We start from the raw sequence: 16,508 nt of genomic DNA, 5'->3' as shown, positions 1-16,508 counted from the left end.
CCAAATGCTGCAAGAATTGTGCTTATATCTTCCGCTCTTCATAAACCTACATCCTTGATCCAGTAATCCAACCAGAGTAGGTGAACCTTTATAGAGGTAGGGAGTCCTGAAGCAGTCAATAGGCTTTGGTCGACCATGAGGAAAGAGCTGTATTTATCAGTCTGTAGAAATAAGGCCTCGCTTGGGAATCATAGTGACACCGGTGGAACAAAAAGCAGGCTCAGTGCAAAAGTGAGAGGTGAATGGGCCGTGAACAATAGGACACTGAAAAACAATTCCTTCTTGCCATTCCTTGGCTATCTTGTTTGTGTCAAAACCATTGTGCTAAGTTATGTATATATAAATATATACATATAAGCATATATATATATCTGTACCCATACACATCAATTTCACCACCCAAATATTAGAAAGCAAAAAACAATCATTTCTGCTTCCAGTCGAAAATAAACTGGGGTTGATTGTGTTGTAATATCCAGTCTATTGCGCGCAGGCAGTAATTTAAATGCAACAGTCTCATCTGCAAAGCCACCGCTGGCTTCAGAAAAAGCACGTAGCCCTACAGATATTAAAACATTGTTTTTTCATTCTTACTAGCCATTTGGTGGACTTGTATTGAACCAAAAGGAAATATATGCTACATTTAATTTCAATTTCCTAAACCACTTTAAATCTACACCCTTAAAGCATAATGACCCAGTTTCTTCTGATATTTTCCAATCATATTTGGTAAATCAATAGGTTTTACAATACTTTTAATATCTGAATTTTTCCAAGTATGTATGACTGTGGACATTCCTATAACCTTCACAAGAACCAGCCATATAGTCTCCATGAATATCCATACATACAAAACTGTCATATTTTCTGATGGCTGCATACAAGATGAAAATCCCAGGATGTTTTAATACATGGGATACCGATGTTTACTGGAACAACCAAAATTGTACATAATGTAAGTACAGAGCCCTGAATCATCCTGCAAACAGTGGGTTTATTGAATGAATACATCAAATAGTCAAATATCAAGCTGTGAAATTGAGTAGTTTATTAAGGTTGATACATTGCATTTCCTGAACAGAATTCCCACATCAAAACAAGCAAATAAGAGCTTCAGTGAGAAACTGACAGAAATCCTACAAATGTATGAACATTTTGGTGAAGAACCAGGTTATTCTTGCAGCTGAAGCCACACATTCCATGTTTCAGGAATCCTAGTATGCATACATGTCTGCTTAAACCACCAGCAAGGGCTCTGCAAAATCTATTACAAACTTCACTGCCACCCTACAGTGTTTATGGCTACCTTCCTTAGATATCTGAAAAGCCTAAATGCCAAACAGATCCTCCTTCTTGTTTTGGGGTCTTTTTTAAAGCAGACCTCATTTAGTTTACCTGGTGTGGGCAGTACTAGCTCTGAAATTCTAAATTTAAGGATCATTATAAACCAATTTTACCGCAAATGCCAATAAGAAACTATTCAAGCCCATAAAATACACGGGCAATGACTGATACCAGCCTCCTGCCTGTTTAATGGCTATTAGGCCAATTTTCTCTGAAATGTGTTTAAATACGGTGTTTACCTTCCATGTACTTCTACTAGCATTTACTCCTCCTTTCAGACAACATATTTAAAACAAAACAACCACCAAAACCAAAAAGCAAAGTATAAAATGTTCAAGAAGTATGGCAAATTCCCTTTTCCACCCCCAGAGCGGTAAAGCCACAGCGGATGAGCTGTAACTATGGCCTTGGGAATACAAGTTCCCCAGGCTCTTTTACCACACAAATATCAATTCAAGTTACAAGAGCCCTATCCTCTTATACTTAATGGGAGATTGAGCCAACAAGCCTGCACGCCTTCCCAGGAATGTTTTCTTCCCGTTTTCCTAACAAGGCTCTCCTCCCGAACAGGTCCAGGATGGACTGCAGAAGGGTGTAAGGAGAAGGATCATCACACCAGTGTTTAGTGGAGGAATAAATCAAACATGGCTTCCCCCTCCATACATTTCCAGAGTTACATTCACTCCTGCTGCCGTACAATCCCAGTCCTACCCGGAGGGAAGGGGCAGGAGCAGCCTCCACCTCCCCACACACTCACCGCCACGGGGGGGGGCTTTTGCAGCCACCCCATCCCTTCAGGAGGCGGTTTACACCCTGGGGGAGGCTTTTTTTCCTTTCCTCCTCCTCTCCCCCCCCCCCCCCCCTCCGGTTTTCCTTCTGATTTGCACTGATTGATCCCCTCTTCCCCAGGGAAGGGAGGTGGGACGGGTGGGCACCTCTCCATTACCCCTTTATGCTGCCCCCGACCTCCCGCAGCGCCAAAAAGGAGGGGGGGGGGGGGGGGGGGGGAAAGGATGAAGCTGCAACAGCCGGGACTCGGCATCGCTCCTTTCCGCTCCTCCGCCACCCAAGAGTCAGGCCCAGCCAGCAGCAGGAATCCTGCGGCAGCCGCCGGGGGAGGGCGGCCGGGGGACCCGCGGCCCCTCAGCCAGGACCAGGTAGCGCGGGGGAGGAGGGAAGGGAAGGGGGCAGGGGGGGAGCGAACAAAAAAAACCCTCCTCCGGGGAAAGGTGAAACGGGAGCTGCGGCTGCCCGGGCAGCGCGATGGAGATGGCGGGGCGCCGGCGGTGAGTTTGAGGGGAGCGGAGCCCCGTCGAGGAGGAGTCCCTGCGGGGAACGGCCGGAGCCGAGGGACGGGGGGGGTGGGGGGGTGGATGCTCCACGACGGGACCCCCGGCCTCCATAGCGCTGTGCTGCTCGGAGCCCGCGGTCCCAACCCGGGAGGGTGCTCCCGGTGACCGCGGCGAGGCGCGGGGCCGGGCGGCGGCATCCCCACGGGGCCAGGGAGCCTCGCCGCCTCTCCCGCCTCCCGCCCGGGGCCTGCGGGAACGTGCCCCGGGTGCCTCCTCCCTTCCCCGGGGAGGCGGCAGGGGCTGAGCCGGGCGCGCCGCAGGCCTACTGACCTGTGCCCTAGCGCATCCTCCTGCCCCGAGAGCCGAGCGGCGGCGGCGGCGGTACCTCGGTGCCGGGGAGCGGCGGCGGCAGCGGCGGCGGGAGCTGAAGCGACACGGCAACAGCGGCGGCGGCTCCGGCGGTCCTGCGCGGCGGCCCCGCCCCCTCCTCCGGCCAGAACCAGCGCGAAAAATCCGGGCCGCTGATTGGCCGCCGCCGCTGCGCTGCCCCTGGAGCGGCTGTTTCAAATCCCCCCGCACGGAGCCGCCCGCACGGAGCCGCCCGCACGCGCGGCCCAGCGGCCGCGAGCAGCGCCACAGACTGCGCCAGCGGCGGGGAGGGAGCGGGGCCGCCCTGACAGCACCGGAATGGTGGCGGGGAGGGAGCGGGGCCGCACTGACACAGGGAGAGGGGTGGAAGAGGAGGGTGGGCCGGGTGCCAGGGGAGGGAAGGCCGCGGCGTGAGGTGGGGTTGAAGGCGGGAGCTGCGTGGGGCCCGGCCCGCCGCCGCGGCGTCCCCAGGTGGGTGAGAGCGCGTCGAGGGCCCGCCGGCCCCGCTGAGGTGGTGGAAAGCACTTGTTTGGTCTGTAGGGCCAGGTGAGTGAGCATCGCGCTGTACTGGGCACTGGTGGGGCTGCGTATCGAATACTGTGTTCAGTTCTGGGCCCCTCACTGCAACAGAGACATTGAGGTGCCGGAGCAGGGCTAGAGAAGAGCAATAGAGCTGGTGAAGAGTCTGGAGCACAAGTGTGATGGGGAACGGCTGGGGGAACTGGGGGTGTTTATAGTCTGGAAGAAGAGAAGGCTCAGGGGGGATCTTAATCACTTTCTGCAACTATATCTGACTGGAGGCTGTAGTGAGGTGGGATCGGTTTCTTCTCCCAAGTAATAAGTGGTAAGACAAGAGATAAGGGCCTCAAGCTGCACCAGTGAAGGTTTAGATTGGATATTAGAATTACAGAGAGGGTGCTCAGGCATTGAAACAAGCTGCTAAGTGCAGTGGTGGAGTCACCGGCCCTGGAAGTTTTCAAACACCATGTGGATGAGGCCGTCAGTGACATGGTTTAGTGATGGTCTTGGCAGTCCTGATGGTTGGATTTGATGGTCTTAAATATCTTTTCCAGCCTACTAGGTTCTATGATTCTATTTTAAAAGTACTTTTTAAATACATATTGCTATGTACCCCTCCTCACCCGCTGGCCTCAGTGACTGTACATGTGAGCTCGCTGAACATCCTGATTTAAGCCAAATGTTTTGAGTTTCCCCACAACTGCACACAATTTTGAGGCTGTTGGATAGCTGTAAGAACCCAAGTGTGCCTGGCTGTGAATTACCCGTGCTGTCTCTCTGGAAGTATGGCCTGGTTTAGAGGTTGTTTTTTTTCCTTGCATCAATATACATACATGTGCTTGCAATTTGCCAATTGAAAGCATAGCTATTTGGGGGGATTTTTTTTAGGCCAAATCGTTAAATACCTGTCATGTTACGACAGGAACAAATATTCTCATGAACTGTTGCACCAGATAACGTAAAGCAGGTCACAACCAACTGTTTGGATGGTTTGATCAAGGGCTTGTGGAGCTCTGGGAACCTGTTTTCTGTGTAAGGTAGAGAATGCAGCTCTTTGGTGCTGTGAGAATGTGTTAACCTGGTAACTAAGGGCTTAACACACCCCCTGTGCAAGGTAAACTGATGACAATGGAGGAGGAAATACACCAGCATCAGCCTGCTGGATAGTGGTGAATTACACCATCTGTCACAGGCTCTTTTATTTATTTTTTTATGTAATCCTTAATTTGCTTTCATATGTTGAAGCTTGTCCATGTTTTACCCATGTATTTAATGGTGGATGCACCTTAGCATAGCAGTTAACAGTTGAGCGGTGCAAACTTAGTGTTAATTACTTAGTAATGAAAAACTTAATCATCAGCTGATTAAAACCTTAATCTCCAGGTGGCAGAGGGAAATCTCTCTGTAGTGATAAAGGTTCCTTAACTTGTTTTACAGCCTGTCTATAAAATAAAAAAAGAAGCACTATCTTTAAGGTGTTAGACCAACAAGATTTTGTTTTTGAATGTCAGTATTTACAGTGTTAAAGAAGTGCATCACATTTTAGAATAGTTACCTTGAATTAAGAGTCACAACATCTTGCAGCTTCCTTTCTAAAGCTGAGTTATATGCATTTACGGGGGGGGGGAGGAGGGAGATTTTTTCTAATTAAAACCAGAGACACCATTATCAATACAAATAATCAGAAGCATAAATATGTGAATCCTGTTGTTTTGCTACAATAAGGGCATGTATAGAATCATAGAATCACAGAATAATTAGGGTTGGAAAGGACCTTAAGATCATCAAGTTCCAACTCCCCTGCCATGGGCAGGGACACCTTACGCTAAATCATATCACCCAAGGCCTCGTCCAACCTGGTCTTGAACACTGTCAGGGATGGAGCATTCACAACCTCCCTGGGCAACCCATTCCAGTGCCTCACCACCCGAACAGGAAAGAATTTCCTCCTTATAGCCAATCTAAACTTCCCCTGTTTAAATTTTAACCCGTTATCCCTTGTCCTATCACTACAGTCTCTAATGAAGAGTCCCTTCCCAGCATCCCTATAGGCCCCCTTCAGATACTGGAAGGCTGCTATGAGGTCTCCACGCACCCTTCTCTTCTCCAGGCTGAACAGCCCCAACTTCCTCAGTCTCTCTTCATACGGGAGGTGCTCCAGTCCCCTGATCATACTCGTGGCCCTTCTCTGGACTTGTTCCAACAGTTCCATGTCCTTTTTATGTTGAGGACACCAGAACTGCACACAGTACTCCAGGTGAGGTCTCACAAGAGCAAGGTAGAGGGGCAGGATCACCTCCTTTGACCTGCTGGTCATGCTCCTTTAGATGCAGCCCAGGATACGGTTGGCAGGTGTACAGGTGTGCTTCCACAATTGAACAATAATACTAATATATTAAAAGTACAAAGCATGATATATTTGCAGGGGTGCTTGCTATGTTGTCCCCCCTGTCCCTGCCATGTGTTGCCTCCCAAAAAAAACCCACCTCAACCTTGTATAAGAACCCAGGTTAGTCATCAATAACTTGCATGCTACAAATGTGTCATCTCAGTTCTCTTGGGAATGAATTCTGGGATTAGGCTCAGTGATGCAAATTCATCTCTGTGTGACTTATAAAAGAGAAACAGGTTTTTATTCTGTACTTATTACTAATGCACAAGGTCCCCTGGATGATGCAGTTCTCGTTTGCTTTCTTCCTGGTCAGTAGGCCGAAGTGTCAGTTGAGATTTAGGTGGAAAGACTTTGCTATCATGGTCAAGGTGGCAACAAATCTTCCTTAGTCCTTTCAACTCCTATAGATCACTGGCCTTGTCTATGCTGCTAAGATTTGCAGCCACATAATTACCTCCTGATAGACCCACCATGTGAATTTCCAGGAAAGCTGATGCTGGGAGTTAACAGCTTTAACTGGAATAGCACCAGTTTCTACTCTCCATAGACACTGGTGCAAACTTCTCCAATGTCATGACTCTTTTAAACAGCAACTGCATGTGGGGGTTTCTTTCATTTCAAAAAGAACTGTCTGTTTTCTTGAGCTCATATCGTGATGATAAAAACCCCTCATTTTTTCCACTGCAGTACACAAAGAGGTCAATTCTTCAGTTCTTCTGAACTTCTGAGATCCAAAAAGTTTTAACTTCCAATGGTATAAATAAACAGGGAGTACAGAATGAGCTTGTGCTGACAAATAACAGGCAGACTGCATTACACATGAGTGATGGCTCCAAAAGAGTTGAAGTACATGTCCTCTAATCTTTCTAGGAGCTGCAAATTTCCAGACTGAACCTCTAGGAGGCTTTATTCTCTTTCACTTAGTATTTTTTTAACAGTTTGATGTTTCTTGGGTAGCCAAAACAGGTCATTGAAACCAGAAGATGTACAGCTACATCAGAAAACAGTATTCATTTATTAATGATGCCTGTTTCATTTGGCATCTAAACTTTTATTGCTCCTTACTTTCAACTTTTATGGACATACTGTGTTAAGAAATGGTATCAAGGTCAATATCCTGCCTGTTCAACTCAATAAAGGAATTTAAATAAATGCAGTGGCTGCATATCGTTCTAGACATATTTAAATATTTTAGAGACTATCAATTGGTTACTAGGTCAAAATTTAAACACTTCCAAGATCATTTATTCTGCAGTAATGGTAGTCAGTGCCCCTGACTTCAGGCAGATGTTGGGGGATGCTGAAATTCTGAAGCTGAAGGAAGATTTCGTTGCCGTAACAAGGACAGACAGTGCCTGAGAGGCAAAGGCCTACATGGCCGTTGCTGTCGTTTCACTGCATTAGGCAGAGCTCGGAAGCTAATTCTACGTGTGTGGCGCTGCTCCATGCAGCAGTGTAGAGCTCTCTCCCCTGAGAGTTCCGTCAGCCCTGTTCACAAGGGGATGGGGCACATTTTGGGGTACTTCTTGCTATTAGAAATAATGGAGATTAGCAGTCCCCGTACTAAAGCTTTGTCTTTCTCCTAGCAAAGGCCAACTGTAGAGCACATTTAATCTCATTGTAGGTCTCTGTGGCAGGAGCTTCATGTTTATATTTCTCTCCTGTATGGATCCTAAGGATTGATTGCTTTCTGAATTCCTTTCTTGTATCCCTTTTTATTTTGTTTCAGGATTTTACATAAACATCTGTTTCGTAAATATTTTCCTGAATGCAGATCATCTTGGTGGCAATGTAAACAGAACTACAAGTAGAGTTAAACTGAAGCCACGTGAGTGCAGTGATGAGTTAGATATTCCCAAGTTAGTACAGCAGCACAGCATGTTTACAGTGTTTATTGCACTACAGGTATTTAATTAGATAAGGACTGTACTAGCCCATATAGAATCTACAGATGTAGGTTTTTCTTGTTTCACAGATTTTTTCACCTATAAGGGCTAAACTCTGAAGATGTAGTTCTACTTCAAAATGTGAATGCACTGGAAAAATTAATGCTGCTCATTGTATTGTTTGGTTGTAGCAATGCCACGGAGAGATCTTCCCAGTGGTCCCTCCTGTCACCATTACTCTCTCCAATGCTATCATCTGATGACCCACCACCTGAGCGCTGATTTTGGCCAGCAGTCCTTGTTCTTCCTTTGGATTAACAGTAAATGTTGCTTTCAACCTGCCTGAACCCCATCTGAACCTATCCTTAACTATATAAGTCACGGATCCTTCAGCATGTCAGTCCATGTGTCATCATGACTGTTCAGAAAAAGCCTCACTAACAGGTATGTGTTTGTCTTTGGCCATGCAACATCCTGCATGCTGTTTAATATGAAGACAGCAAACTGTTGATTTAGAATTAAGAGTGAATGAAGTATAAAACTTAAATCAGCATTTCAAAATATATTAAATATAGCATAGTCATCATAAAATTATAGTACTAAATGTGTTCTTGAGAACTGACACATACATTTGCTAATTAATTTAAATCAAATTTCACTGCAAATGGTTATTTTAAAAAAATCAGCATTATGTATTAAAGTTGTTTTTACTTTTAAATTAGCTTGAAAATGAAAAGTTGAGGCTTGTCAGGCTTTTTGTGTGTTTTGTGTCATCCCATGGAAAAACAGAGTATTTTTTTAATTGAATGTCGATTCTTTGGGAAAGGAAAATTATCTGCTTAGAAAATTTCAAACCGAATTAGTCTCTGTCCAAATAAGACATCCTAAATGCAACTACAGCTTATAGCTTGAATACTGTTCTGAGTAAGAAATGGTAAACTTGAAAATATACAGTTAAATATGAATCTTTTTCATACTATGAGTTACACACTGGTCTGTTTACCAGATATATTTTCCATTAGGAAAAGAATGGCGTAAATACCACTTTTCTTACAAATACCTAGTTCTGTTTGCATCATTTGTACTGAGCAGAAGGAAGAAGTGCCATTGAGGGAGCAAAGGATGAGGAAAGTCAAAGACATGAGAGAATGGCATACATCTTCAGGGGAAGGCAGAGGCCAGGAGAAAGAAAAACTAAGGAGCACGTCCCTGCTGTTTTCCAGTGTTGAAATGATAAAAACCAGCTGTATACCAACTCTGAGCAGTTAACATGCTCCAGCCTGGTACAAGTAACTTAAGCGTAGTAATAAATTTATCTATAGAAGCTGTATGTCTCTAATTATCTTTGACATCAGTATGACTTAATTTAAACATTGCTGACATTCAGAATAAAATAAATCTAATCTATGTAGAAACACACAGCTTGAGGATTCAAAACACATTAACTCTTCTATCTATTGATAGCACAGTATGTTGCTGTGTTTATAAACATAAACTTAATCTGATTTAGAAGTATAAATACTGAAATACATTCATAATCAGAATTAATGTTTAGCACTGCAAAGCAAAACTAGTTTTCTTGCAATATGTTTGGTATGCATTTCTAGATCTGAGCTTGTTGAGGATAAAGCGTAACTCTAACTCAGCTTTTGAGGAGCTGGAATGTAGGTCTGAATGTTAATTCTGCTGCATTTCAAATTACTGACTTATGTTTAATCTTCACGCCAGTACTGTTCAGTGATAAATACAATGTGGTAAGTTATACAGCAATGGAAGTCTTGAGGGGGTTGTTTTTTTCATTTTGGCAGAGAAGTGACTATTGATATTTCCACTCTATGCCAGTGCCAAAGAATAAAGTTTGTTCAGGGTTGAATAGGCCAGATAGATAATGCTACTTCTGTTTTCAGCAGATGCTAATCCAGTGTTTTATTTTGCACATATATTAATCTTTGCTGCCTCAGTACAGAATGGTGAGGGGAACTATGCCGGTCCTAAAGGTTAATTTCATTCTTTTTTAAGGCATGCCATTATTCTGTTAACAGTAATTGCTCTTTTTTGAATGATTAATTTGATCATATGAACTGTTTCTAATTATGTTGGTGGCTGGCAATTTCCTGTACTGAGAAATCGTAGCTGTGATCATATCCCATTTACTCAATATATATGCCCTGAGAAAAATGCTCATTGACAGATGTTTTCAGAAATACTCACTGAGTTTTAGAACTGTCTGGAGGCTTTCTATAAGATGCCTTGCATTTGTTTTATATTGGTGTTGAGTACATGCAAATGTACTTGACAAATGAGGGCTAGTACAACTGGATTTGAGGTACAGGATGGGCAGGTTTGCAAATGCAGGCCCTAACTGCTAAATTATCACCTGTGCTGCTTTTGCTGTGAAAACTGGAAGGAGTAGGACGTGTTCCTTGCACATTTTACCATGTTCTTACACTCTTCTTGAGCTTGCTATGCTCACTCCTCTAAGCTATATTTGTTCACATCAGTTACTGATGTAAGCCAGAGCTTACACTTTGCAAATTGGTGCAGGCATTTTATAAGACACTCCTGCTTGGTGAGCAAGCCTTACCAGCGAGGGAAAGGCAGCTGCTGAGCTGCCTGCAGGAGTTATACTGCGGCTCACTGTCAGCAGCTCAACCTTATGAGCAAGAGTGATCCCACTGTGGCAGTTCTGGCTCCAGTGCCAAATCTGCATCCAGTTTACGCACAGCAGAAAACCATTGGACTGTCTCAGCTGCATTTACAGCATCTGAACCAAACTGTGATTCAAATGAAGAATGTGCTCAGCAGAGGTGTTGGGTTTGACCAGTGTGTAGGAGGCAGCCTACATGAAGGTTCACCCACTCTATGTTGTCTCACACTGAAGCTGGGCATAGTTTTAGTGCCATTTTGCTAATAACACCAATATTCATATGGACACAAGCCACTATGTGTTGGACACACTTGCTTTTGCAACTGCTACAGCAAGTGGGCATGCAGTATTTGCTAAAAGGCTGAGGTTACATCCATCTTCTGGGTGTGAGCTGGTTCGTCAGGGCAGGAATAAACTGTTTGCCTTAATCCAAAGTAAGAGATTAGCACTTAAATGGCACTCAGAATTCAGGAGTTTAATCTGTGATTCAAAGCCCCAACTTTTGTCTCGCACCCAGAAGCCCTTTATTGAGGGTTCGAAGAGGTACTTTTGCCTTTGACTAAAAGTACACCACTCACAGCATGCAGCTCACCTAAAATACTTGGAACCTGAAACTGAGCATTCTCTTTGGTGATCATAGAATCATTCAGGTTTGAAAAGACCTTTAAGATCTGCCAGAGAGTCCTTCAAAGTGCACCTACATTCTTTGCCACAGTGCACCATCTTAAATGCACATTCTACATGTGTTCTTTATGTCATGTACACTTGTAAAACTGTGACGTTTGACTTATATTTGGAGTCACTCTGGCAAATATATGTACATAACATTATGTATGTGAGTTGCCTCTTTCCAGCCCTATGATCCTGTCTGTTTTAATGCAGCTGTAATCGCCAGTGCCTGCGGGGAGTTTGGCCTAGCCCACTCTAGACCTGCAGGAATGAATAGCTGCAAGCCATTTTGTGTGCCCCCTGATTTGCCTGCAACCTGTCCCCAGGGATTTTGCAGGCAGCCTGTAGGCCTGGTATGGACATGTCCCTCACGATACATTGAAGAACTTAATGAGGCTTCCACTGGCTGGTTAAAATTTGCCCTGTGATCCCTGCTCCCTACACACACATATTGCCCTTCCCGATTACTGCTGCCACCTCTGAGGCTGGGACATATGATCTGTTTGTGAATCAGCCTGGGCTCTGCTGCAGTTCTCAGCCTGGCACGCAAAGGTAAACTAACTCTCTCCATGAATGGATCACAAACTCTTGCTTCAGAGTTCTGGGCCAGAGAGCTTCTGCTGCCCAGCTACAATCCACTGCTGCATGGCTGTCTGCATTCATCTGCCTGATGCCATCCTAAAGTGTAATAAATTAGGAGGTATGTCCTCAGATTTACCAGTTTGCTTGACTGTACAGATAGCAAATAGAAATCTGAAGGATGCTTTGGAAATGCTTTTTCCAGTGCAACATAAACACAGTGACTGTGGATATGCCCATGCTGGGCCAGTGGCTGGGCCTAGCTGATGCAGGCAAGAACATAAAGTCGTCATCGATTCAGTGGAAAACATTTACCTAAGAGTAGTGTTTGAGCAACTCGGGTCTCTGAACAGAATTCCAATATACATTTTAAAATATCCTGTGGCTTCTGAAAATGAATTCCTAGGTCAGCTTAAATAATCTGTTATCCTACTTTTTCATTTCCTTTTCATGGCATTTCAGCAAATTAACTGTATGTTAAATCTTAAATCAAATCTTTACAATTATTTATGACCCAGCTATACTTGCCTTTAAAAACTCTCAAGGGCAGCAACTTAAAAGTCTTACATGTTTGTATGGCACCAGTACAGGAGCCCTCAGCATGTAGGGGTCCTGTAAGCAATAGTGAAATATATTAAACTATGGTGTCTTCTGAAGGTGAGAATTATGTTTTTGCAAGCTTTTTACACACCCTTGAGTATGTGTGAGGAAGATGAGTACTCTGGAGTTTAAAAGTTGAATGCCTTTTGAACTGTAAGTATCCCATCTCAGTATGATTCTTAGAAAATCTCCTGTCCAAGCTCTTTGGATTTATGTAGGCCCTGTGGAGTTCACTGGTGGGTTTATTTGGCAGGTGGGCCTTATTAACCTGCCAGCAAGGGACTATTTGACCTGCTTAGGTTTGTAGAGGTTGTAAATAAAGATTCTGTCAGGGAAGAGAGATTCTCTTGTGCTTCAGACTATTTATATCTCTTATAACTGTGGCTGTTAAAGCTTATAAAGAAACAGAAGGACTGGGATGCACCACAGAAAGCCCCAAGGGAGTCTTACGTGTTGTATTTGGATTGCTGTGTTAATATCCCAAAATAAACACAGTATGCCAGAAAGTGGGGAGTACTTTTATTGTAATTATTATTAACTCAAAGACCTAAATTATTGGTTATTGAATGGAGTATGGCTGAGCTTGGCTGCAGAGGACAATAAAATCACTTCTTAATTTAACACTAGTAGCTATTGGCAATCGATGGGAGCTAGACACTTACATTTAATCAGCTTCATTTTCCTCTTCTTCCTTTTTTTTTCCCCCCCATTGTTCTCAAATTCAATAATTACTGATATTAATATTTTTTATAGCTCAGGTTAATAATGAATACAACAAGTTTACAATAAATTGTAATCATAATCAAACTGTGATAGACTCTTCATCAATGGAATTACCTTAATCAGGCAGAACTATTAGATTGAAAGGTATGTTGTATTTCAGAAGTCTTTCCTTCTGTCTACTCCAGGTCTGACGATAGGATCCTCTCTGACACTACAACATGTGATTTATAACAGGAGTATGTGAATCAATGGAAAGACTTTGTATTATTTTATTTGTATTACTCATAATGTAAGAAAATGTTTTTCTCACTGAGAAGCCAGGAGTTTGGACTAGTTAAACAAAGGCAATAATTGTTGACAAAGGTTTCTTCTGCTTCAGCTGACCTTCTCAGGCACCCAAGTGCTACTGCAAATCAAATGACTCTGGGTTCAGCATCTACCAGAGCTGAGATTTTTGAGTCTGTGCTCCTTGTTCATTCATTTGAAAGTCAATTTTGCAGTATTTCTGCCTTCTGTCCTAAAAAGGCTCAATAAATGTTCTTTGACCGTCATGAGGTTAGGCTGATCTATACTCATGAATTCTACTGATATTTTAAAATATTGACAGTCACCAGTTTATACAGAAACTGATGAACTTAACAATTACAAACACAGGAGCTGCCAAAGTACTTCACTCAAGAGTTGCTGCCGTGGCCCAGGAGAACTTCACACTGGGGAAGGATAAGTAGGGTGTTACCATTGACATGCACCGAGTGGAGAAAGGCTTCCAAATTCTACTAGGCACCAAAAATTTACAGGTGGAAGCCACTCAGGAGAGATGCCAAGGCAGACAGTGCCCTTTCTTCTTTTGTTCCACCTCTCTTCCTCTTTTATAAACTGGATCCCCTGGCTCCCAGCCCTGCTCTGATGTGGGACTGGCAAACTTCTGTGCACCTGCTCCAGAGGGATTAGCCACCAGTGACAGCTCTTATGCAGAATTTCCTCCACAGATGCTACTACCCTTCAACAAGTGAGTCAGAACCATTTGACCTGGAGCTTTTTATAGTTGTTGAGGGTGACGATAATCATCCTTATAGAGTCCAGTTCTTAATCTCTCCTTCTTAATGGTTTTCCATTGGTCAAAGAAGATACCATGGTGCTCTTCACTCCCATCCCTATCTGCTTTACCAGCATAGCAAAACACTGCTAAGCTTTTACCATCATCTGTCATTACACTGGGAAGTGAGTGCTGTCTGGTGGATGAGATACCAGGCTGAGCCGAGAATTGCCTCCGCTGATGAATTCACCATTGGGAAATCTAAGACTATATTACTTCCTCTGCTGTTTTGATTTTCCTATCGATAAATACAGTCATTTGAGATTTCAATAAACAGCTCATGCTGAAATTCAGGCATGCCAGGATTGCTTTGCAGAACGGGGCTTTACGTTAAGTTTTCCAGTCCAAAGAATCAAATATTGTCTGTATTGTATTCATATATGATGATATGCACCATATACAGCTATGGTGCTAATTGATTATAAAAATAATACACAGGTTTTTTCCTCTTTTGTCCACTGCTTTCAGGCCTTTATGTCATTCTAGTAGGAGACAGGTTTTGATATAAATAATTTATTTTATTACTCAGGTTTTATTACTGTTGAAAACTGTGCCCATAGAGCTGAGGGAATAAATGTCCTAAAATTGATTCCACCCAAGTCCTTTTTTTTTTTTTTTTCATTTTCTCTTTTCTCTCCCTCCCCCCACATTTGTAGATTTCTTATCTACAAATACATAAAATGAATCAGGCACTTCCTGCTATCCCTAAGCGCAAATTCAGTTCGTGGTATATGCACTCTAACGTATTCACAGGAAGGAAGGAATAATCTCTCTGAGGCCATGGTGCTTTTACAGTGGCTGCAGTAGCTGTAGCTCAGACTGTCAACGAGTGAAAAATACTGGAGGAATTGTGTAATGTTTGATCTTTGGGAGTAATAACGAACAGGTCCATTCATAGGTGAGAATAATGTGCTTGGACTAACATTGTGCAATACAGTGAGGCAGGTGAATATTCCTGCATAGAGGAGACTACCGTCTGCTAGGATTAAACAAAGTATTCATACCAGCCACAAAATGCACTGACTGAAAAGCTTTTTTTCCTACAATAAACCCTTCCATTTTTTGCCCAGGATAAAGTAAGATTGATCAGACACCACTTGTAAAAGGTGGATAGTGTGAGGAGGATGCTGAGTACTCTAGAGAGGAAGGATTTGCAAGAGAAGGGTGGTAAGATAAAGGTTTGTCCAAAATAGGACTAGGAAGTGGCTGGGAACTGTGACCTGAGTGTGCAGGAGGAAAGGAGGCAAACATTCATTTCACCCAACACTAAGAAAAGAAGGCGGCTCAGGTTGGGGGCAGGTTTCTGTTTCTTCATCCACTTAAAATTAGATAACCTGTTCATTTTAATTATGGAATGTATTAACTGTATTCATTGGGCTTTTAATGTATATTTATCAACCAGTTCGTTGTGAGTAGTTTGGATTTGTCCTTTGTTCTAATTGCTCTCTTTACCTCACCAAAAAAATACAGGAAGTGAGAACCACTTTTCAATTCAGATTCTACTTGATTTAGATCCAGGTACTTTGCCTTAAAGGTATCAGCTATTATTTTTAAGCAGCACACCGTACAGCTGCTCTAGCTTTCACCTCCTAGCAGTCAGAGACAGGTCTAACATACCCTCATGCCACTGATAAAGGTTCTCCTGGCCCCCGTGGCAAGCAGATATTAGGACAGACTAGCACAGAACAGGTATAGCACTGGTGTGGGAGGAAGACAGAGCTGCCTGGTAAAGCAGCCTTTTGTGTAGCGTATCAGGCTCAAGCTCTGGCCCTGTTTTGCTATAAATTAGCTGTTTTAATAAACATTCCCTGCAACTTCCAGTAAACAGATCAGTTCATGCTTTAACTTATTAACATGCTCTTATCTTTGCTATACAAATATACATATAATCAAGAGAGATTTCCGAGTGATGGAGAGGATTTGTAAAAACATCCACATCATGTTTTTCCACTTGCTTTCAGCCCTGTTCTTGGATTTGCTGGCTGAGACAATGTTTGGAGTTAAGTCACATGATCAATCTGCATTTTCTTCCTGAGCTGTTGCACCACTCTTTTTCATGCTAGGTATTCGGTTGATCTATAGATCTAAGCTCCTTCTTTTAAGGGTAATAAATCAGAATTATACAGTGTTTAGAATTTCAGGCAGAAAGATTATGTCAGAATTAGAACATTCCTGAGCGAAGGTCATATAAATCAATCCTTCAGTTATTCCATTTTCAGTTTCATTGTAATGAACAGTACCCTGCTTGCAGTGAGAAAGCTTATGGTGTTAGAATACTGATAAGATGATATTGCATTCAGAGTACATTTTCTGCTTTGGATGAAATCTGCAATGCAATATATGACATATATACAGGGGTCTGTATTTGGAAGCCTTGAAATTGTCAAATTAT

The 16,508-nt window shown here is 43.2% G+C and overlaps 2 protein-coding genes across 6 annotated transcripts in view; one reads left to right on the top strand and one right to left on the bottom strand.

Annotated features, from left to right (window-relative positions):
- The window catches only part of NSD2 (nuclear receptor binding SET domain protein 2), a 75,660-nt gene extending 72,536 nt beyond the window's left edge, over positions 1-3,124 (bottom strand). For both annotated transcript variants that reach the window (XM_061467192.1, XM_061467184.1), the window contains exon 1: positions 2,967-3,124. The gene's annotated coding sequence lies outside the window, so the exon portion shown is untranslated. The remainder of the gene's footprint in view (positions 1-2,966) is intronic.
- LETM1 (leucine zipper and EF-hand containing transmembrane protein 1) overlaps positions 2,282-16,508 on the top strand; it is a 56,057-nt gene continuing 41,830 nt past the window's right edge. For 2 of the 4 annotated variants that reach the window (XM_061467133.1, XM_061467123.1), the window contains exons 1-2: positions 2,282-2,501; positions 7,994-8,122. In XM_061467133.1, the coding sequence (XP_061323117.1) occupies positions 2,297-2,501; positions 7,994-8,122 (334 nt within the window). In that variant the 5' untranslated portion in view covers positions 2,282-2,296. Of the gene's footprint in view, positions 2,502-3,336; positions 3,382-3,428; positions 3,552-7,993; positions 8,123-16,508 lie in introns of those variants that run through there. The other 2 variants (XM_061467141.1, XM_061467149.1) reach the window with 2 other exon arrangements.

Source organism: Pezoporus flaviventris, unplaced genomic scaffold (genome assembly GCF_033815535.1).
Source record: "Pezoporus flaviventris isolate CSIRO_AGI_PZ_B2104156 unplaced genomic scaffold, CSIRO_AGI_Pfla_v1 ptg000002l, whole genome shotgun sequence".
NCBI lineage: Eukaryota > Metazoa > Chordata > Aves > Psittaciformes > Psittacidae > Pezoporus > Pezoporus flaviventris.
This window is presented reverse-complemented; position numbering and strand designations above follow the sequence as displayed.